The sequence below is a fragment of the Peromyscus maniculatus genome, chromosome 23 (genome assembly GCF_049852395.1).
Source record: "Peromyscus maniculatus bairdii isolate BWxNUB_F1_BW_parent chromosome 23, HU_Pman_BW_mat_3.1, whole genome shotgun sequence".
NCBI classification, from domain to species: Eukaryota; Metazoa; Chordata; class Mammalia; order Rodentia; family Cricetidae; genus Peromyscus; species Peromyscus maniculatus.
In genome coordinates, this window is record NC_134874.1 from 51,878,414 (window position 1) to 51,900,743 (window position 22,330).

The 22,330-nt window shown below is 36.2% G+C and overlaps 2 protein-coding genes across 3 annotated transcripts in view; both read right to left on the reverse strand.

Moving 5' to 3' along the window:
- LOC121826529 (cytochrome P450 3A25-like) overlaps window positions 1-22,330 on the reverse strand; it is a 319,487-nt gene that overhangs the window by 174,016 nt on the left and 123,141 nt on the right. The gene's annotated exons all lie outside the window — the stretch shown is intronic.
- The window catches only part of LOC102909164 (vomeronasal type-2 receptor 116-like), a 36,299-nt gene continuing 24,285 nt past the window's right edge, over window positions 10,317-22,330 (reverse strand). Inside the window, exon 6 of the mRNA XM_076560369.1 lies at window positions 10,317-12,712. Coding sequence (XP_076416484.1) covers window positions 11,805-12,712 — 908 coding nt within the window. The 3' untranslated portion in view covers window positions 10,317-11,804. The remainder of the gene's footprint in view (window positions 12,713-22,330) is intronic.

The following is a 22,330-nucleotide window of genomic DNA, read 5'->3' on the forward strand; positions in this document are numbered from 1 at the left end:
ATTTCTTAATAGAACTATACAAAACATAACATTAAGTCACTCAGGTAACACTAAAATGTTTTTAAATTTAATAGACTGAGGAATATTAACACTCCCCCTTTTCTTTATAATTTTTTTAGAAAAAACAAAAAACCCAAACTTCTCCATTTTTAAGCAGTTTCATTTTTACATAAACAGTTCCATTTTAACACAAAACAATTCATGAATCACCACAGTTAGTAAAGCATATGTGCATATACAAAACTGAATCTTGAGCCTAGGTAAAATTAATAATAATAATAATAATGATAATAATAAATTTCTCCATTTTAGCAGTTCCATTTTTAACACAAATAATTCCATAAAACTGTTCCTAAGTCACCACCATGGATACAGTCTATATGTATAAGTAAATTCAAACTGTCCCACTGTAATGAAATCATTACTGTCCAACTCATTTCTTAAGTCCAAAAATCCAAATAATAAATTATGGTACCAACCTTCCAAATATGAAGAAATTCATAACCAAAACCTTTTTATAGTTTTATTTAATTTTTTTTGTAAGTTCAAAAAGTTCAAATAAATTCTGGTACTAGAATTCCACTTCCAAATATGAAGAAACATTTTACAGTCAAAAACATTTTGCAGTTAACAATTTTAGTTCAAACAAGCATCTCTGCTACTTTCGTTCTCAGGCCAGAGACACTTTTAGTTATAGCAGCATTTTATGGCAGTTTTTCCTTCAGGGTGAAAGCTATTAGTTCCATGAGAGCTGGTTGTGGAAATTCCTCTCAAAAGAGACTTTCTTTTAGCTATCAAATAGAAACTGTAATGTTTTTGCTGCTATGTTTTTCCATACTGTGTTGATGATCTGCAGGTCTCAGCTGTAGATGCCTGTCCATGGCTGTTGTGCTGGCTCTGGCATCTGCCATTCTTAGCAGCTTCTGAAGTTTCAGAAACCACTCAGACTGACAGCCAACAGTCTGTTATGGATGCTGTTTTCTGTGTCCCAGGTTTCTTCACCATATACATTAAGCATAGACTCACATTCAACATTAACACCTTTTTACAAACTCACATTCAACATATACTTATTTATATTCTTACAAGTTAATATTCTTAAGGAAACTCTACAGGACTATCTTAGCAAATGTACTTCTTATATTCATACAAGTTTATGTCTTAAACAAATTCTACAGGATTACCATACAAGTTTATATTCTCACTACATGTCTTAAAGGAATTTTGTAGATCTATTTTATAAACTTATATTCATAAGAACTAGTAAGCAAACTTTCTATAGGGCTACCATTAGCAAATAACTAACTTGGCAAAAACCTAAAAGATTTCTTAACATTTACATTATTTTCCAACAAGACAGAGAGTAATTTTTCAAACTCAAAAAAAGAATAAGAAGAAAAACCTTCTAAGGGGCATATCATACATCTAAGTGACTTAGCTCTTTGAACAACGTAGTGTCATTGTTACGGCTATAATATTTGGTAATGTCTCATTCTGTCCTTTTATCCAGTACTGATATCTATCCTTGATGGTACAGCATTTTTAATAGATAAAGAGGAAGGATGGATCTTGTTTTCTAATCAATTCTGTTAATCTGTGTCCTTTTATTGGGCAATTGAAACTATTCTAGTTGACTTTTCCATGAACAATGTTTATTGATTCCTGTTATTTTTTTATAGTAGTGTGGATTTTTCTCCAACTTTTGATTTGTCTCTCTGGTGATATTTATTCCCTTTTTCACCTTAGGTGTGGTTTACCTCTTCAGACTGAAGTTTTCCTTCTATTGCCCTCTGTAGAGTTGGAGGTATAGATAAATATTGCTTACATTTGATTTTATCATGGAATTTTTGTATTTCTACCTTTTTTCTGATTGAATGTACTCCTGGGTATAGTAATCTGTGTCTCTTAGTGTTTGCATTGCATCTATTTAGGCCCTTCTGGGTTTTAGAGTCTCCGTTTAGAGGACAGGTGTTATTCTAATGGGCCTGAATTCGTATATTAATAGTCTTTTCCCCTTACAGCTTTCAATAATCCTTCATTTTTCTGTACACTTACTGCTTGATTATTATGTGTTGATGGTAATTTCTTTTATGGTCCAGCCTTATTTGGTGTTCTGCATGCTTCTTGTAACTTTAAGACCCTCCATCTTTAGGTTCAGGACATTTTCTTCTATTATTTTGTTGAAAATATTTTTTTACCTTAGCCTGACTCTAGTCTTCTTCCTTTATTTCTATTAAGCATAGATTCTTTTTCACACTGTCTTACATTTCCTGGAGTTTCCCATATATTTTTTTTTTCAGTTAGCATTTCCTTTAACTGAAGAATCCCCAATGATAGGAGTCAGAGAAGTAGTAGAGGCCCCTGCAATAGGATCATTTTTTTTCTAATTGCATGTCCATTTTTTTCAGTTTTTTTTTTCTGGAAAAAACATTGAGTTATTATCAAAAAATGGGTACTAATTCTTGATTTTTTTTGGTTCTATGTGTGAGAGTTGTTTTTTTTTAATTGATTAAAATTTATTCCTATTTAACTACAGTCACTTAGAGCCATTTAATCTTGTTTTAAATAGAAAATACAGGCCAACAAAGTACAACAAAGAAACTGTGGTAGTTTGAACAGCCATATCCCCTACGGGCTCATATATTAAATGCACAGTCATTAGTGAATGGCCCTGTTTGACAGGAATTAGGAGGTGTGGCCTTTTTGGAACAGGGGTTGCCTTGTTGGAGGAGGAATGTTATTGGGTATAGGCTCTGTCATTTCAGAAGACCAAGCCAGGCCCAGAGGCTTTCTCTCTCTCTCTCATGCTGCTATCTATGGGTCTCAATGTGGAACTCCCAGTAACTTCTTCATTGCCATGCTTGCCTCCATGTTGCCATACTACCTGCCATTCTGTACATGAACTAAACATCTGAGATTGTAAGCCAACGCTAATTAACATTTTTCCTTTATAAGTGTTGCCATGTCATGGGGTCTCTTAACTGCAGTAGCATACTCATTAAGACAGTAACCAGTTGATTATATTTTTCCAATGTAATTTCCATTTACACTTCTTGGCTGAAAATATAAACAAAAATATTATTCAAAATATTTTTATTATTTACTTTTTGAGATGATGATATAATTACATAGTTTCTTCCCTTTTCCATTTCCCCCTCTGTATCTTCTAATGCACCTACTGCTGATTTTATTCAAATTCATTCATGGCTTGTATCATCATTAATATTTGTTACATATATATATATATGTTTATACACACAAAGTGACACACACAAACACACACACAAGTACAATCTGCTCAGTATGTATAATTTACTTGAAATTACATTTTAGGGCTGATCATTGGTAAATGATCATTTAATAATCAATTGTTGTGTTCATTCATGGGAAAGAGTGTCACAGAAAATGACACAGAGACTTATTATTAATTATAAAAAGCAGCCTACTGCTTAGACTTGCCCCCCCCCAACAGCTCCTATAAATTAAATTAACCCATATCTTTTAATCTAATTTATTTTATGTGGCTTGATTATCTTTACTCTGTAATGTCCATCCTGCCTTCTCTCCATCTGGCTGGTGACCCTGCCTTTCTTATTCCCAGCACTCTCTCTGTACAGAAATCCCTGCTCTAACTCTTGCTAGCCATTGGCCATTTAGCTTTTTATCAAACCACAGTGACACACCTTCACACAGTGAAAAAGAATATTCCACAATATCACCTCCCACTTTTTCTAAATAAAAAAAAGGTTTTAACTCAAACACAGTAAGATTATATACAATAAGAACAATATCAGGTAAGAATTACATTCACAATTTCCTGTCCATTTGTATCTGTCAAATTTAGAGAAAATACTCAATTTTCTGTCCTATCTTAGTCCAGTTTTATAACTAAACCATTTTTGTCATAACCCGTGTTACCATCCTAAGAATATCTTTTTAGACCTTAAAACATCTTTTTGGAAAAACAGTTTAAGCTTTTATGTTTCTCAACCTTATAAACTTTATATCTCTTATGTAAGTTTCTTTTCTGAATTTAGTAACAAAGGAAATTGTAAAACTATAACTCTCTGTATCAAAGACTCAAGAAGGATAGAATATTAATTGACTAAACAGGCAGTGTAGAGAAATCAACTTCCAAAACTAAGAGAAATGACAGAAACAGCTGGCTGCCTAGTCAGTCACCCAAGTTTCCTCCGTAAAGTTGGGTAATTCTTCTTTGGCCTACAGGCCTAGCACATGTGATAGACTTTTCTGTAAAGCAGGAATTTTGGAGGATTATCCTTCCTTGTCTTGACAAAGTTTGGCAGATATTTTCCTTTGCATACAGCTTATCCAGTTTGGACAGTGCACTGTCAGCAGTTGAGGCAAGGGCAGTTTCTTATCCAAATGGCTAGCTTTGCCACAAAAAACAGCAAACTCCATATGGAGATTCTTCAATATCCATCATCCTTTTCTGCAGTAAATTGATGCTGACAGGAGCAGACATGTCTCACTGTCAAAAAAATCCTTATGTTATTAAAACATTTCAAATGCCATATTTGAAGTGTTTGAAGATCACCCACCTACCTAAAATATATTTCTGTATCCTGTAGGCCAAAGATGAATTACCCAACTCTACAGAGAAAACTTGGGTGACTGACTAGGCAGCCAGCTGTTTCTGTCATTTCTCTTCATTTTGGAAGTCTATTTCTCTACACTTCCTGTTTACTCAATTAATATTCTATCCTTCTTGAGTCTTTGATACAGAGAGTTATAGTTTTACAATTTCCTTTGTTACTAAATTCAGGAAAGAAACTTACATAAGAGGCATGTATGTAACTTGAAACATACATACCATCATTTTATAAATTTGATTTTTATGGAGAATTATTAACCCATATTACTTTATTATGCTAAATATCTTTCAAGGATGAAAACTTTACATTACTACTACAAATGAGCTGCATATGTACAATACAAGAATAGAAACATATATACAGTATAACAAAAATAATGTTAATTCGTATCAATAAACAAAAACATCTTAAATAATATAGTAGAAACATAAAGTATAGATAGAGTATAACAAAAACCTTAAATTTGTATTAATATACAAAAATTCATAACAATGTGAAATATTTGAGACTAGACATTTTCAAAAGTAGACTCAAAAATTGATCCTTTTATCCCATGATTTCTATACTATATTCCCTCTTCACCTTTAGAAAAAGATTCCTGAATCTAATCTCCTTTGTGTAGCTTTTTTCCTGGCCATGTCCAGCAGCAATATGTAACTAACCCCCCAAATGATGACAAAAATCCAAAACCGATTGAATGGCCAAAAGCCATGAACCCTACCTCTTGGGAATGTTGGCATCATATTCTCTATACTGCATCCTGTTGTCTGAGGGTGATAGCCTCTTTGGGGACCTTAAGAAAATTAGGATAATGCTCAAATCATAGTTAGAATAGTCTGTGAGTCTGGACAATCACAGCCAGCAGCCTTGAAACTGTTCTGGATGCAGAACTCTGAGGAAACCGCAAGAGAGGTATTATGAAAGGCTGGATCACCTGGATCACCCATTTTCATTTCAAGATCCCCTTTTCTGAAAACACACAAACTTTCAAAGGTAACATATATATCTACATCATCAAAAGTATAAAATGTGCAGTGTGTACAAAGCAGGCAAAAAATATTTTTTGTTTTATATTTGAGCAGGTAAATTATACATCAGTGTGTTGGGATTTTTAGGTTTATTTCCTTATTTCTGTAACTAGGATTTTCAAAGTGTGTCCCCTGATGAAATGTAATCTCTATCAATTTTCAATGAAATCACAGCCTTTTGTTTTCTGTGGAAACAAAAGTATAACCTCTTCCCCAATGCAACATATTTTTTTACTTCCATTTTGAAGTTAACACATTTATAAAATATAAAATTTGGTTCAGTTTTGCAGTTTCCATAATCCAAAGTCTCTCAGCAGCTATTGTTCATGCCTCAGCAATCAAAAAATTTAAAGTCAACTAAACACTACATAGGATCGAGAATCTCTGTATATTTTCTCTCTGTACATGGCTTTTAGTTTTATATTATTTTCTTTTCTTTTAAAGACTTATTTTTTATGAACTATTTTTCCTTTGACTGTCTATATCCATTTTCTTTTCTTTTGAACCCTTCACAGGTTTTTTTAAACACACTGTGACCTGTTTAGAGGTCTTTTCCTTTCTGGATGTGTCTTTATTGAGGCTTGTAGGTGCCCTTCCAACATCCATAGGTTCGTTAGCCATAGGTAGTATTTAGGTTTACATTACCAGTTATGGTTTACCTCTTGTGGAGGAGATGTTAAGTCTAAGTAGACAATTGTTGGCTATCAGCATTATCTACATGCCTCTATTGCAGCTTTCAGGTTATTTTGTCATGCTGATATTTTGTGTGGTTCACACTTGTATAAGATGCATGGCATGTTTGCTCCTTTGGAATCTTATATATCACTAAATATAAAAATATAGGTTCTTGCTTTCTTTAAAATGAATAGCAGAAAGAGCAAAATATTGTTCTCTCTATTTGCTGTATTTTTTATTTTTGCTCTTTATTATCTTTGTTTTTATTGAAAATGAATTCCTCTCTCATACAATATACTCAGACCACAGTTTCTCCTCTCTCCACTGCTCCCAGCTCATCCCAACCTATCCTCTCCCTCAGATCTACTCCATTCACTTCTTCTTCAGAAAAGATTGTGCCTATAAGAGTCAAACATTCCAACAGGACAAAACAATATACACTAAGACAAGGCAAAAGCCTTCATAGAGAGGCATATATGTGCTCAGATTAGGAGCTAGAAATCTCAGAAGAGAGAGAAGGTTCAAGGTTTATATAATGGGTCTAGGTTAGTTCATTCAATATTTTCTTCTAGTTTTATCCAATTTTCTGCAAATTTCATTTTTTAAACAATTGAACAACTTTTCTTTTTTTTAAAGTTATAATATAGTTACATCATTTTCTGCCTTACATTTCTTCATCTAAACTTTCACAAACAGCTTTCCTGGCTTTTTCAAATCTATGGCCTCTTCTTCATTAAGTGTTATTATAGGCATATATGTATGTGTACATACTCTCTATATAACTTGTTCAGTCTTTATAATGTTATTTGTACATATGTTTTCAGTGCTGACCATTTGGTATTGGATAACTGATATGTGTGTTTTTTCCAAGGGAAGACTATTTTTCCCACTTTCAGCCTTTACTCATTCAATGTAGTTTTTTTGTGTGAGGTTTGGGCCTTAAAGTCTCTTCCTGAACTACTTCATAATGTCTATTAGCATTTTCCTTGTTCAGTTTATGTTTATGCATCACATTGGAAAGACTTAAGAGTGTAGCTCCTGATATTGGGATACACAGTCTCAGAGAAAAAAACTCTGATCCTCTGCCTTTTACAGTCTTTTAGGCCCCTGTTTTGCATGTTCTCTGAGCCTTAGATGTGGGATTTGTTTTGTAGATGTGTCAGACATGACTAGGCTACAGAATTCTGCCATTGATTGGTTATGGTTTTCTCCCATAAATTGTTGCAAAGAATTTTTTCTTTGGTGAGGGAGAAACTATATTTATATGTGGGTATAATGATAGTTTTGTTAAATATTAGCCTATTTTATTAAAGTGATGGTTGTAGATTTTCCATTTAAACTGCATTTGTATAGTTATACCCAAAGTAACATGTATTATAGATATTTTTAGATAGATAGTTCATAGTATGGCTGCTTAGTATTCTTTCAGATATATTTGAATTAATCATGTATCCTGCCACATTACTGAAAAAGTTTAACAGCTGTAGGAATTCCCTGGTCGAATTTTTGTGGTCGCTTATGTACACTATCATATCATCTGCAAATAGTGAAAATTTGACTTCTTCCTTTCCAATTTCTATCTGTTTGATCTCCTTTTGTTGTCCTTTTACTATAACTAGAACTTCAAGTACTATATTGAATAAATATGGGGAGAGTGAACAACTTTGTCTTGTTCCTGATTTTAGTGCAATCACTTTAAGTTGCTCTCCATTTAATTCAATGTTGGAGGTCAGCTTGTAAAATGCCTTTATTATGTTTAGGTGTGTCACTTGTATTCCTGATCTCTCCAAGACCTTTATCATGAAGGGGTGTTAGATTTTGTCAAAGGCTTTTTTGGCATCTGAGATGATCAGATGGTATTCTTCTTTCAGTTTGTTTATGTGGTGTATTACATGGACAGATTTTTGTATGTTGAATCATCCTTGCATCCCTGGGGTGAAGCCTACTTGGTCATGGTGAATAATTGTTTAGATGTGTTCTTGGATTCAGTTTGCCAATATTATATTCAGTATTTTTACATCAATGTGCATGAGGGAGATTGGTCTGTAATTCTCTTTCTTTGTTGCATCTTTGTATGGTTTGGGTTTCAGGGAAACTGTAGCCTCATAAAAAGTGATTGGTAATGTTCCTTCTGTTTCTATTGTATAGAACAATTTAAAGAATATTGGAATTAGCCATTCTTTGAAATTCTGGTAGAATTCTGTGCTGAAATTATTTGGTCCTGGACTGTGTTTGGTTGGAGACTTTTAATGAATGTTTTTATTTCCTTAGGGGTTATTGGCCCATTTCAATTGTCTTGATTTAACTTTGGTATATGGTACCTATTTCCATTTCTTTCAGATTTTCCAATTTTGTGGAGTACAGGTTTTTGAAGTATGACCTGATGATTCTCTGGATTTCCTCATTGTCTGTTGTTATGTCTCCCTTTTCATTTCTGATTTTGCTGATTTGGATGCTCTCTTTCTGCCTTTTGGTTAATTTGAATAAGGGCTTATCTGTCTTTTTGATTTTTTTCAAATAACCAACTCTTTGTTTTATTTATTGTTTGTATCTTTCTCTTTGTTTCTATGTCATTGATTTTAGCTCTCAATTTGATTATTTCCTGGCATCGATGCCTTCTGGGTGAGGTTTGCTTCTTTTTGTTCTAGAGCTTCCAGGTGTGCTGTTAAGTCATGAGGGTTAGATTTATCCATCTTCTTTATGTCTGTATTTAGAGCTATGAATTTTCCTCCTAGCCCTGCTTTCATAGTGTTCCATAAGTTTGGGTATGAAGTACTTTCATTTTCATTGAATTCTAGGAAATCTTAATTTCTTTCTTTATTTCTTCCTTGACTCATTGCTGATTCATTTGGGCACTGTCAAGTTTCCATGAGGCTTTCTATAAATGTTGTTGTTGTTGAAATCAAACTTTGAGCCATGTTGGTCCAATAGGATACAGGAGGCTATTCCAAATTTTTTAATCCATTGAGGTTTGCTTTGTGATCAAGCATGTGGTTGATTATTGAGAAGGTTCCATGGGGTGCTGAGAAGAAGGTATATTCTTTTGTGTTTCAGTGAAATGTTCTGTATATATCTATTAAGTCCATTTGAGTCATAACTTCTGCTAGGTCCCTTATTTCTCTGTTAATTTTCAGTCTGGCAAATTCACCCAGTGGTAAGTTGGAGTGTTGAAATCTCCCACTATTAATGTGTGGGGCTTGATGTGCAATTTAACCCTTAGTAATGTTTCTTTTACAGATGTAGTTGTTCTTGTATTTGGGGCATAAATTTCAGAATTAAGACTTCAGCTTGCTGGATTTTCCCTGTGATAAGTATGTAATGTCCTTGCTGATCTCTTTCAATTGATTTTAGTTTGAAGTCTATTTTCCTGGATATTAGGATAGCTACACCAGCTTGCTTCTTAAGTCCATTTTATTGGAAAGTCTTTTCCCAGCCTTTTACTCTGAGGCAGTGTTTGTCTTTAATGTTGAGGTATGTTTCTTGTATGCAGCAGAAGAATGGATCCTGTTTTTGTATCCATTCTGTCAGCCTATGTCTTTTTATAGGTGAATTGAGACCATTGATATTAATGTATATTAATAACAGTAATTGTTAATTCCTGTTATTTTTTTGTCGGTAATTGTTGTATGTTTCTCTTTTTTGGTATTTTTTGGTGTGTGATTATCTATTGGCTGTATTTTCCTGGTTGCATCTAACTTCCTTAGGTTGGATTTTTCCTTCTAGTGCTTTCTGTAGGGCTGGATATGTGGGCAGGTATTTTTTAAATCTGGTTTTATCATGGAATATCTTGTTTGCTCTATCTCTAGTGATTGAGAGCTTTGCTGGATATAATAGTTTGGCTTGGCATTCATGGTCTCTTAGTGTCTGCCTAAGGTCTGGCCAGAACCTTCTGGATTTCAGAGTCTCCATTGAGAAGACAGGTGTTATTCTTATGGGCCTGACTTTATATGTTACTTGGCCTTTTTCCTTTGCAGATCTTAATATTTTTCTTTATTATGTATGTTTAGTTGTTTGATTATTATTTGGCATGGGATTTTTTTTTAAGATCCAGTCTATTTGGTGTTCTGTAAGCTTCTTGTACATTCATAGGCATTTCCCTCTTTAAGTTGGGAAAGTTTTCTTCTATGATATTGTTGAATAAATTTTCTATGCCTTTGAGTTAGTGTTCTTCTCCTTCTTCTATCCCTGTTATTCTTAGGTTTGATCTTTTCATGGTGTTCAAGATTTTCTGGAAGTTTTATGTTAAGACTTTTTTTACTTTAGTGTTTTCTTTGACTGATGAATCTATTTCCTCTATTGTATCTTCAATGCCAGATATTCTCTCTTCCATCTCTTGCATTCTGTTAGCTATGCTTGCATCTGTAGTTCCTGTTGGTTTACTCAAATATTCCATTTCCAGCCTTCCCTCAGTTTGTGTCTTCTTTATTGCCTCTATTTCAGTTTTCAAATCTTGAACTTTTTCATTCACCTGTTTAATTGCTTTTTCTTGGCTTTCTTAAAGGGATTTACTGATTTCTTCCAATTGTTTGTTTGTGTTTTCTTCAAATTCTTTAAGGGTAGTTTTCATTTCATCTTTAAAGGACTCTATTATCTTCTTAAAGCCATTTTAAAGGTCTATTTCTTCTGCTTCTTCTGCTTTGGGATGTTCAGGTCTTGCTGATGTAGCACCAATAGGTTCTGATGGTGCCATATTGGCCTTTATGTTGTTAACTGTATTTTTGCACTGGTGTCTACCCATCCCTTCCTGCATTCCATGCAATTGCTGTCTGTTTTTGACGGAAACTCTTTTGGTTCAACTGATACTTTTGGTCTAATGGTAGGTCTTGGTCTAATCCAGGCTCTTGGTCAAACCTGTGCTGATGGATTCTGTGTCTCAGGAAGCAGAACTTAGATCAATGGGTACCAGTGGCCTCTGTCTCAAGGAGCAGCTATTCCCAATGGGTGCAGTGTGGGACCTGTTTTCTGTTCCCAGTTGGTGCAGGGTGGGCTTCTCTGTTTTTCACTGGAGTCACAGGGGGCTGTTTTCTTGGCAAGGATGTGGGGGAAGGGGCTCCTGGATAGTCCCTGGGGCTCCAATGGCTTGGGGAAGGGCACAGGGTGTTCCCCTCCGGGCCTAGGATCTAGGGACCTGGTCTGCCCAGTCCAGAGATGGGGCTTTACCTGTTCCCAATTAGTGTAGGGTGGGCTTGTGGCTCTGGTTTTCACCCTTGTTGTAGGGGTCTGTTCTCTTGGCCATATTTGAATTTTGAATATGTCTATTGCCCACAAATTTAGAAGTAACAAGAATACCTAAATGAAGTGAATTTTCAGCAGTAGTTTCTATTTGGAAATAGATTGTCTGTATGTGAGACCCACTGAGGGGCTCTTCTATTTTGTTTAAATATATATTTCAGAAAATCTTACTGAAAAGTTAAGTAAGTTCAATTTTTACTATACTAAACTAAAGGATTTTATGAAAAAGACTCAATTCATTAACCAATCAATTTTATCTGGATTGTATTTTGTTCTTAAAATATTTCAAAGAGTTTTCATCAGGTTTAACAAGAATAATGTAGCACTTTGGGAAAAAGATGCATCCTAGCAGCCCTGCACTGGAAGTCAAGATGGAGAAGACCTCCACAGCCACCATGGTCTTGTCCTTGGTGCTGTGGTAGACAGGGAGGAAGGTGACCCAGACACTGCAGAACACCAGCATGCTGAATGTCAGGAACTTGGCTTCATTGTATGTGTCAGGCAGGTTCCTGGCCAGAAAAGCCAGAGTGAAGCTCCCTACGGCCAGGATCCCCAAGTATCCCAGCACACAGTAGAAAGCAGTAAGTGAGCCCTTGTTACATAAAATGATGATGTGACTCTGTTCAGAGTGTGCATCTGCCTCAATATAGGGAGGCGAGGTTCCCAGCCAGAATCCAAGAAGAATAAACTGGATCAGGACACAGATGGGGATGACAGAGTTATGGATGCTTGAGACAAGCAGACTTCTCATTGTCCTTCCTGGCTTCAGGGCTCTAAAGGCCAGAATTACAGTTATAGTTTTGGACAAAACAGTGGAAAGAGCCAGAGTGAACACAAGTGCAAATGTAATTTGCTGCAATATACAGGAGGCTGTTCTTGGGTGACCAATGAAGAGAAAGGAACATAGAAAGCAGAGGAGGAGGGAGATGAGCAGGATGAAGCTGAGCATCCGGTTATTGGCCTTAACATTGGGTGAGTCTTGGTGTTTGAGAAAGATCCCTAAAACTACAGCTGTGCTGACAGAGAAGCACAGAACTGTGAAGGACAGAGCCATGCCCAGAGAATCCTCAAAGGACAGGAATGTCACTGACTTGGGAAGGCAGTTGTTTCTTTCAGGATTTGAATACTCTTGAAGTGGGCAAGGGATACACTCCTGCTGATCTATGGGAGGAAATGAATCAACATTTAAGCTTTTATAATTATTTACATTTTGTACTTCTACCATGAAGAGCACTGAGGTTGTGTGTAGCCTTGTTCATTCTGCCTTACTATCATGTCAAGAAGGACACTAACTCTTTAGACATCTGCTTCCTAATGTCTGCCATGAATTCCTCATGATATGCCATTGTCTGACAAGTTTATTTTTGTTTGTCTAAGGCAATGAAAATAAAATTGTAATATACTTGTTCAATTGAAGTAAAACTGTTAATTAATCCTTTAAAGGATTCTAACTTTAAGCCACACCAGCTTTATCAGAATTCAACTGCTCAGGTGTGTAGTCAGAAAATTTTTTCTGTGTGTCCCAGCCTGCTGGTGGTAGGGACAAATCTCTCCCACTTGTGTCCCCCAAGTAAATACACAGGCTTATATTATTTATAACTGTATGGCCATTAACTCAGGCCTACCACTGACCAGCTCTTACACTTGGACTCAGTGTAAGACTCATTCTTGTTAATCTACATGTTGCCACATGTTCTGTGGCTTTACCTGTATACCATTACATGCTGCTCCCTGAACTGTGGGCTGGCTTCTGCTGACTCAGCCTTCCTCTTCCTAGAATTCTTCTTGTCAGTTTATCCCACCTATACTACCTGCCTGGCTATGAGCCAATCAGTATTTTATTTATCAACCACTCAAAGCAACACATTGACAGCATACAGAAAGGTATTCCCCATCACAGATGCAGACCAAACCAGTCAGAACATTGATTCCCTGTTATACCAAATGCCAAGCTAACAGCCAGAAGGACAACTTCCAACTTGTACAGGGATTCCCAACTAGACCAGAGGTCAGACCAGCTGCCAGAAATCCAGGCCACAAAGACTAGAAAACTAAAGAGCAAACAGAAACCGAGAAAAACACCCAATGAATGTAGAGTAACTTTGAATTCAGGGACTAGAACTAATCATTCCAAATCCAGATGCCTAAATGACAGTGAAAAAATACAATAAACAACAGCTAAAGCAATATGACCACACAAGAGCCCATCCATCCTGTGATATCAAGACCTGAATATTACAGCATTACCAAAGCAAAAGAAAAATATCTTGAAACAAGTTTATTGAATATGATAGAAGTCCTTAAGGAAGAAATGAAAAATTCCTTTAAATAAATTGATGAAAAGTTAATTGAAAAATAAGATGAAATGAACAAATCCCATAAAGAATGTCAAGAAAGCCAGGAATAAAAGAAGCAGGTGAAGAAAAGTATCCATGACATCAAAATTGAAATAGAAGCAATAGCAAAACCACAAACTTAATAATTTCGAGAAAAAAAAAACAATCTGAGTGAGCAAACGTGAACAGAAACGTGAACAAGCAGCACCAACAGAATGCAAGAGATACAAGATGTTGAATGCAAAAGAAGTAGTTTCATTAAGCAAAGAAAATACTCAATCTAAAAAACTCTTAACACAAAACATCAAGGAAATCTGGGACACTGTGAAACGACCAAATCTAGCAATAATCAGAAAAGAAAAAGGAGAAGAATCTCATCATAAAAACCTAGAAAATACATTTAACAAAATCATAGAAGAAAATTTCCATTACTTAAAGAAGGACATGCCTCTAAAAGTACAAGAAGCTTAGAAAAAACACACAACAACAAATAGATTAGATCAGAAAATAAAGTCCTCGTGTCACATAATAATCAAAATACTACATGTACAGAACAAAGAAAGACTACTATAAGCTGCAAGGGGAAAAGGCCAAGTAAAATATAAAGGCTGGCCTATAACAATCACACACTACTTCTCAACAGAGATTCCAAATCACAGAAGGGCATAAACAGATGTCTTGCAGATGTTAAGAGACAACAGATGACAGCCCAGACTAATACACCCAGTGAAACTATCAATCACCATTGATTTAAAAACCAAAAGTCAAATTTAAATAATACCTACCCACAAATCCAGTCCTATAGATGGTACTCAAAGGAAAATTCTAACCCAAGTAAGTTAAATAACACCCACAAATACACTAGCAATAGTTAATCTTTCATCAACAAAATCAAAAGAAGGAAAACACACACACACACACACACACACACACACAAAACACTACTATCACCAGCAACAACAACATAATAACAACAATTACAATCACTGGTTATTAATATCTCTCAACATCAATGGACTACATTCCCCAATAAAAACACACTGGCTGCGTTTTGGATCCATCCATCAGAACGGATATAAAATAGGATCCATCCTTCTGTTGTATACAAGAAACATACCTCAACATTAACGAAACATACATCAACATTAAAGGTAGATATTCCCTCAGAGTAAATGATTGAAAAAAATATTTTCCAATCAAATAGACCTAAGAAGCAAGCTGATGGAACTATCTTAATATGTAACAGCATAGGTTCAAACAAAAGTTAATCAAAAGAGATGGAGAAGGAAGTTTATGATTGGAAAAATCCACCAGGATGACATCTCGATTTTGAATATCTATGCCTCAAATGCACATTTGTGGCATTTGTGAAAGAAACATTTCTAAAGCTTACATCACACATCGAACCCCACATATTAATAGTGGGAAACCTCAACACCACACTCTCACCAGTGTATAGGCAATCCAGATAGAAATTAAACAAAGAAATAATGGAATTAACAGACATTATGAATCAAATGGACCTATCAGGTATCTACAAAACATTTCACCCAAACACAAGAGAATATGTCTTCTTCTCAGCACCTCCTAGAACCTTCTCCAAAATTGACCATTTACTTGGGCACAAGGCAAATCTCCATAGCGATAAAAATATTGAAATAACTCTCTGTATCCTATCAGACCACCATGGATTAAACAAGATAAAGCCTACAAACTTGGGGAAACTGAACAGTTCACTAAAGATGACTACTGGGTCAAGGAAGAAATAAAGAAAGAAATTAAAGCCTTCCTAGAATTCAATGAACACACAACATAGGTAAACTGATGAGACACAATGAAAGCAGTACTAAGAGATTCATAGCACCAAGTGCCTGCATAAAGAAACTAGAGAATTTTCAAACCAGAAACTTAACAACACACTTGAGAGCTATAGAACAAAGAGAAGAAGGCCTACCCAAGAGGAGGAGATGGCAAGATACATCCAAATGGATGGATCTAGAAAAAAATCATCCTGAGTGAGGTAACCGAGACTCAGAAAGACAAATATGGTATGTACTCACTCATAGGAAGATGCTAGATGTGAAACAAGGATGACTGGACTGCTACTCACATCACCAGTGAGGCTACCTAGAAAACGGGACCCCAAGAAAGACACGGAGAAATGGATGAGATCTACATGAACATCCTGAACATGAGTGGGAGCAATGAAGGGCGAGGGTCGAGGAAAAGAGAGCGGGAGATCCTAGCTGGATCAAGAAATGAGAGGGAGAACAAGGAATAGGAGACCATGGTAAATGAAGACCACATGAGAAAAGGAAGAAACAAAGATCTAAAGAGGCCCACAGAAATACACAAAGATACCCCCACAAAAGACTGCTGGCAATGGTCAAGAGACAGCTGGGACTGACCTACTCTGGTGATGGCATGGCCAAATACCCTAATAGTTGTGCCATAAACCCCATCCAAAGACTGAGGAATCTGGATGCAGACATCCACGGCTAAACCCCGGGTGGAGAGCTGGGAGTCTAATTAGTGAGAAAGAGGAGGGTTTATATGAGCGAGAATTGTTGAAACCAAGGTTGGATAAAGCACAGGGACAAATAACCAAAGGAATGGAAACACATGAACTATGAACCAAAGGCTGAGGGGCCCCCAACTGGATCAAGCCCCCTGAATATGTGAGACAGTCGATTGGCTTATCTGTTTGGGAGGCATCTAGGCAGTGGTACCAGGTCCTGGGCTTGTTGCATGAGTTAGCTGTTTGAAACCTGGGACTTATGCAGGGAAGCTTGGCTCAATCTGGGAGGAGGGGACTGGACCTGCCTGGACTGTTTCTATCAGGTCGATCCCAGTCCTCGGGAGAGACCTTGATCTGGGGGAGGTGGGAATGGGGGTGGGCTGGGGGGAAGGGGAGGGGGGCAGGAAGGGAGAGAACAAGGAAATCTGTGGCTATTATGTAGAAATGAATAGTATTGTAAAATAAAAAAAATAAAATATAAATAAAAAGAAAAAAAAGAAAGGCTAAATAACAATGACAGAAAAAATAAAGGAAAAGAAAACCTGTATTCCAGTATTCTTAAAAACTTATATGAAATGAATAAGTTTCTAGATTTGGCCAAACACAAAAATAAAAACACCAAGTCAACAAGCTAAACAAACACATAATACACAGCAGATTGAAACAAAAATAAATTCTTTCCAGCTATAAAAATGTCCAGGTCCAGATGAACTCACAGCAGAATTCCACCAGACATTCAAAGAAGATGTAGTCAGACCTTCTAAAATATTTCAAAAACAGAAGAGAAGGATCAATTCCAAGGTCCCTTAGAAAGCCATTTTCATTCTAATACCAAAACCAGGGAATGCCACAAAAAAAAAAAAAGAAAACCACATGCCATTATTCCTGATAAACATAGACTCAATAAAATGGTTGCAAATAGAATACGGACTCACATCAAAACTATTTACACCAGGACTAAGATGGCCTTATCATTGAAATGCAGGAATAGTTCAACATATTCAACTCAATACGTGTAAAATCCACATAAATGGTTGTATAGACAAAAGTCACATGAACATCTCAATAGATGAAAAAAGGTGACAAAATTCAACTGCCTTTATCATAAATGTTCTAGACAACATACAGGAAGAGGGAACATGCCTCAACACAATAAAAGTAATATATAAGAAACTCACAGGCAATATCATTCTCAATGGAGAAAAGCTTAAAGCAATTCCACTGAAGTAAGAAATCAGACAACTAAGTCCACCACTCCCACTCCTTTTCAATATTGTGCTCAGGGTATTAGTTGAAGCAATAAGGCAAGAAAAGTAAGTTACAGGAATACAAATAGAGAAAGAAGTCAGATGATATGGTATTATATACTAGAGATCTCCCCAAAACACACAACAAAAATTCTTGAAATGATTAACAAATACAGCCATCTCACAGGATACAGATCATCTTGCACAAATCAATGTCCTTTATTATATAATAACAACAAACATAGAAAGGAGATCATGAACAGACTCCCATTCACAATTTTCCTAAAGAAAATAAATTATTTAGGAATAAATCTAAGCAAGGAAGCAAAGAGCTTTGACAGGAGAATTTTAAACCTCTGAAGAAACCAGGAAAAGACAGTAGAAAAAGAAAAAAACATACCATCTTGTGTTCACAGATAGAATTAACTTTATGAAAATGAACATTGTACCAAAAAAGCTATTTATAAATTTGATGCAAACCCAATCAAAATCTTGATCTAATTCATTGCAGATAGAAAAAAACTGTACCAAAATTCAATACACCAAGGAGGCCAAAATAATACTGAATAAAAAATAACAATGAAAGAAGGATTACCATTCTGAATTTTAGGATATATTACAGAGGCACAGTAAAAAAAAAAGGCCTGGTAGAAAAATATACCTGTAGACCAATGCATAAATCCAAAACCCAAACTTGAGCACCTGTTAGATTAGTCATTTAATATTCAATAAAAACACTATAAACAAGATTGAGAATTGAGAGCATCATGAAGACATGTTCTTAGAAAAACTGGAGCTCCCCAAGTAGAAAAATGCAATTTCACCCATATCTAGCACCTTTGCAAATTCTAACTCCAAAGGATCAAAGACCTGAACCTGAAAACAAGAACACTGAAATTGTTAGAAGAAAACATAGGCAAAAGTCTCCATGATCCAGGTTTAGGAAAAGACTTTCTGAATAGGACTCCATTTGACTAAGAATTAATGCTAACAACTGAAAAGTAGGACTTCATGAAATAAAATGCCTCTTTACAGCCAAAGAAACAGTCAACTGAGTGGGGATAAAGCCTACAGAATGGAAGAGAATCTTTGCCAGGTATATGTCTGACAGTGAATTAATATCCAGAATATTCAAAGAAGTGAAAAAAAAACAAAGTTTTAAAAAACAAATGACCTATTCTATAAGAAATGATCCTCAGGTCTGAAAAGAAAGTTTCAGTTGAAAATAAAACAGCTAAGAAATAATTCAAAAAAAGTTTGTCATCCTTAGCAATTATGGAAACACAAATGAAAACAGCTTTAGATTTCATATTACCACAGAAAGAATATAAAGATCCACAGAACAACCAACAAGTGCTTGAGTGACACAGAGGAAAAGAAAATCCTCATTCATTTATGGTGGGATTATAGCTGGGGCAGCCACTTTGGAAATCAGCATGGGGAAAAGTAATTCTGCCATATTCATGCAGTACCACTCCTTGTCTTATGTCCCTAGGACTCTGCATCCTGCTCCACAGGTATGTGCTCTGCATGTGCGATGCGGCTTTGTTTAAAGCAGTTAGGAAATAGAAAAACATCTAAATAATCTAGAACTGACTAGTGGATAATAAAACTGTGATACAAATAATCCATGGAAAACCATTTGAGTATAAAGAAAAATGAAATCATAAACATTGTGGATATGTGGGTGAGAACGAGAAAAGATTATATTGAGTCAAAAATCCCTGACCCACCAATATGTGTTCTTTCTCATCTGAGACTCCTAGCTCCAACTCTTCAGATGTGAGTACATGTCCTGGAGAAACTGCAGAAGACACGAAACTTAGCAGGACCACTGCAGGAGCTGGGAAATAACAGAATGGAATAGCAGAAAATGAATGATCAGAAGGTGGAAATGCAAAAAGAGGGAGACACTAATCATGAAGGTAAGAGGGAGATAAATACAAGTGATAAATAAGAGGGGAGAGAGTGAAATAACAGTAAGGATGTCCAGAATAAGTGATGTGATCTGAAAAGGAAAATGGGATGGGGGAACTTCAGGGAAGAGGAAGGGAAGTAAATACAGAAGGAGGAGGGAGGTGGTAAAATATCAGTAAGGATGTCTGAAAAGCCACAAAGACTCATAATATTACTATACCTAGAAAAACTCTACAATACCATTAATACTCTTTATACTGATACATATAGTTCTAGTAAATCTTTCTCCTCTGGGCTGATGCTCCTCCCTCCAAGAACAAGACTATGAATACAAGCCCAACACCAGGCATGAGAAGCTTCCTTTGGAGTTGTTGTCCAGGGTTGGTGAAGGGGATCCCAAAGCATATCGCCTATCGCTGTTGCCCTTGTTCATCGTGCATAGTTGAAAAGTGAGTCCCTACTGCTGACAACACCATGTACTTCAGAAACAGAGCCCAGAGACCCTTGAGGTGGAAGTTACATGAATGCCCTTTCCCTGAGGACTGGCTTTCACAGTATCAGAAGACATCATACAAGCTTCCAAATGATGGAGACAACCAACAGTCCTAGCCTGCTCTGTCCACTAAGAGCCATATCAATGACCAGCATAGCACAAAACCCTAAGGGTGCGGTATTGGCATGCATACCTTGACAGTAATCAACAGCTCTTTAAATAGGACTCAAGACCCACTCAACAATAAAGAAACCATTCCATTGCCTGAAACCTAAGTACTCAGTGATAGTGAAGTCATGATTATTACTAACTTACTAAACCATCATAATCTGTAACAACAATTTGTAAATGTTTGTCCTGATACCCACAGATAATTGTAGTCTTCAACGCACCCCCAACCCCAGCAAGAAAACTCTCTTCACAACAGATGAAACCATTATGGACCAATCAAATGCAGATTTGTGGAGGGCATCTCCAGTGGATAAATCTCCAATACCTGCTGTGGGATGTTCTGTATGTCCTGTGGGAGCCCGTTCTCGGGTTCCTCATGGCTAGACCCAGCAGGTCCGCATAGAGGATGATTAGGGCCACAAGCCTGAGTGCAGGTGTCTGAGATGGTCTGCACTTGGCTGTGCTGGGGGATGGTCTGTATGTCAAGTTGTTCTGATTGGTCAATAAATAAAACCTGATTGGCCATGGCCAGGCAGGAAGTATAGGTGGGACTAACAGAGAGGAGAAATAAAGGAACAGGAAGGCAGAAGGACTCACTGCCAGCCAAGTGGCAAGCACCCTGACAAGCACATGAAAAAATGCCGGTAAGCAAGGAGCCATGTGGCAGGGTATAGATTTCTGGAAATGGATTAATTTAAGATATAAGAACAATTAGCAAGAAGCCTGCAACGGCCATACAGTTTGAAGCAATATAAGTCTCTGTGTTTACTTGGTTGGGTCTGAGCAGCTGTGGGACTGGCGGGAGACAGAGCTTTGTCCTGACTGTGGGCAAGGCAGGAAAACTCTGGCTACAAATACCATTCCCAAACCCAAGGCTCACAGAACATTTCAGATTAGGGTGTGCAAAGATGGTAAAAATTGAAAGTTCGGGGATTTTTCTGTGAGATTGTGTCTCCTAGTAACATCATAAGCTAAACCCATAAGTCCTACCAACATGACCACCTAGATATGTGGAACTGACCGGGGACAACAGCAACAGACATGCCAAAGTATTCAGGAAAATGACCATAATGCCCCAACCCTACCCAAAGAACAGGATGCAACTACAAAATGTTGAGAGGGGGAGAAATGGTCTTCCCCAGGGAAGATCACAGTTTGTCATTCAATACAAAATGGTCAGCCCTCAGTACATATATGCAAGTAATGTCATACAGAACCATCCAGTTATATTAGTAATTCATATGTATACATATATGATTGTAACCCAATCAACGAAAAAAAGTCTGTTAATGTGAAAGAGAGTAATGAGATATATATGACACATTTCACATCAAGTACAAGGAAAGAGAAATAACACAATTTCATCATAGTTTCAAAATCAAAAGTAAAGGAAACAAAAAACAAATGCTTGATGTAGCAATTGCTCTAAGAAACAAGGTAGGTGTTAGTATAATATATAACTCTGTAGAGAAAAGGGCTTACCACACAAACCTGATAACCTGAGTTTAAATTATAAACACAAGTCAAAGTCAAGGAAGATGCCCCAGCTCCACAAAGATGTCCTCTCCTCCATATGTGAGCTGTGGCACATATATGCATGCACACATCAAAATAAACAGAAAGTTATTTTAATAACCTTTTCTTTACCTGAAGACATCCACTAAGGAATTAGATATTTCCAGTTATCCTGCCCTTATGATGATAACAATCACATAGCACTCTGCCAATAATTTAACCTATGGTAACATTAGCTTTTACAAAACTAAATTCTATTTAATTAATCTCCCCGACTTTCATTTTGTTGTGATAACACATTCCATTTGTTATACAGTTGCTTAAGTGTTGGTTTTTATTGAAGCCAGTAGTTATATAGTAGATTGTCATCATTGTTAGAATTTCATATTCTACTTTCACCAATTTTTCTTTATGTTATTTTTCATTATTTAAATTGTAATGTAATTACCTCACTACCTCTCTTCTCATTTTTCCTCTAATCCCTCTCTTGGACTCAACATAGTCTTGTTTTCTATTAAATTTATTCCTCTTTTTCATTAATTATTGATTTGTGCATGTATGTGCATGCATGTTTTCCTAAAT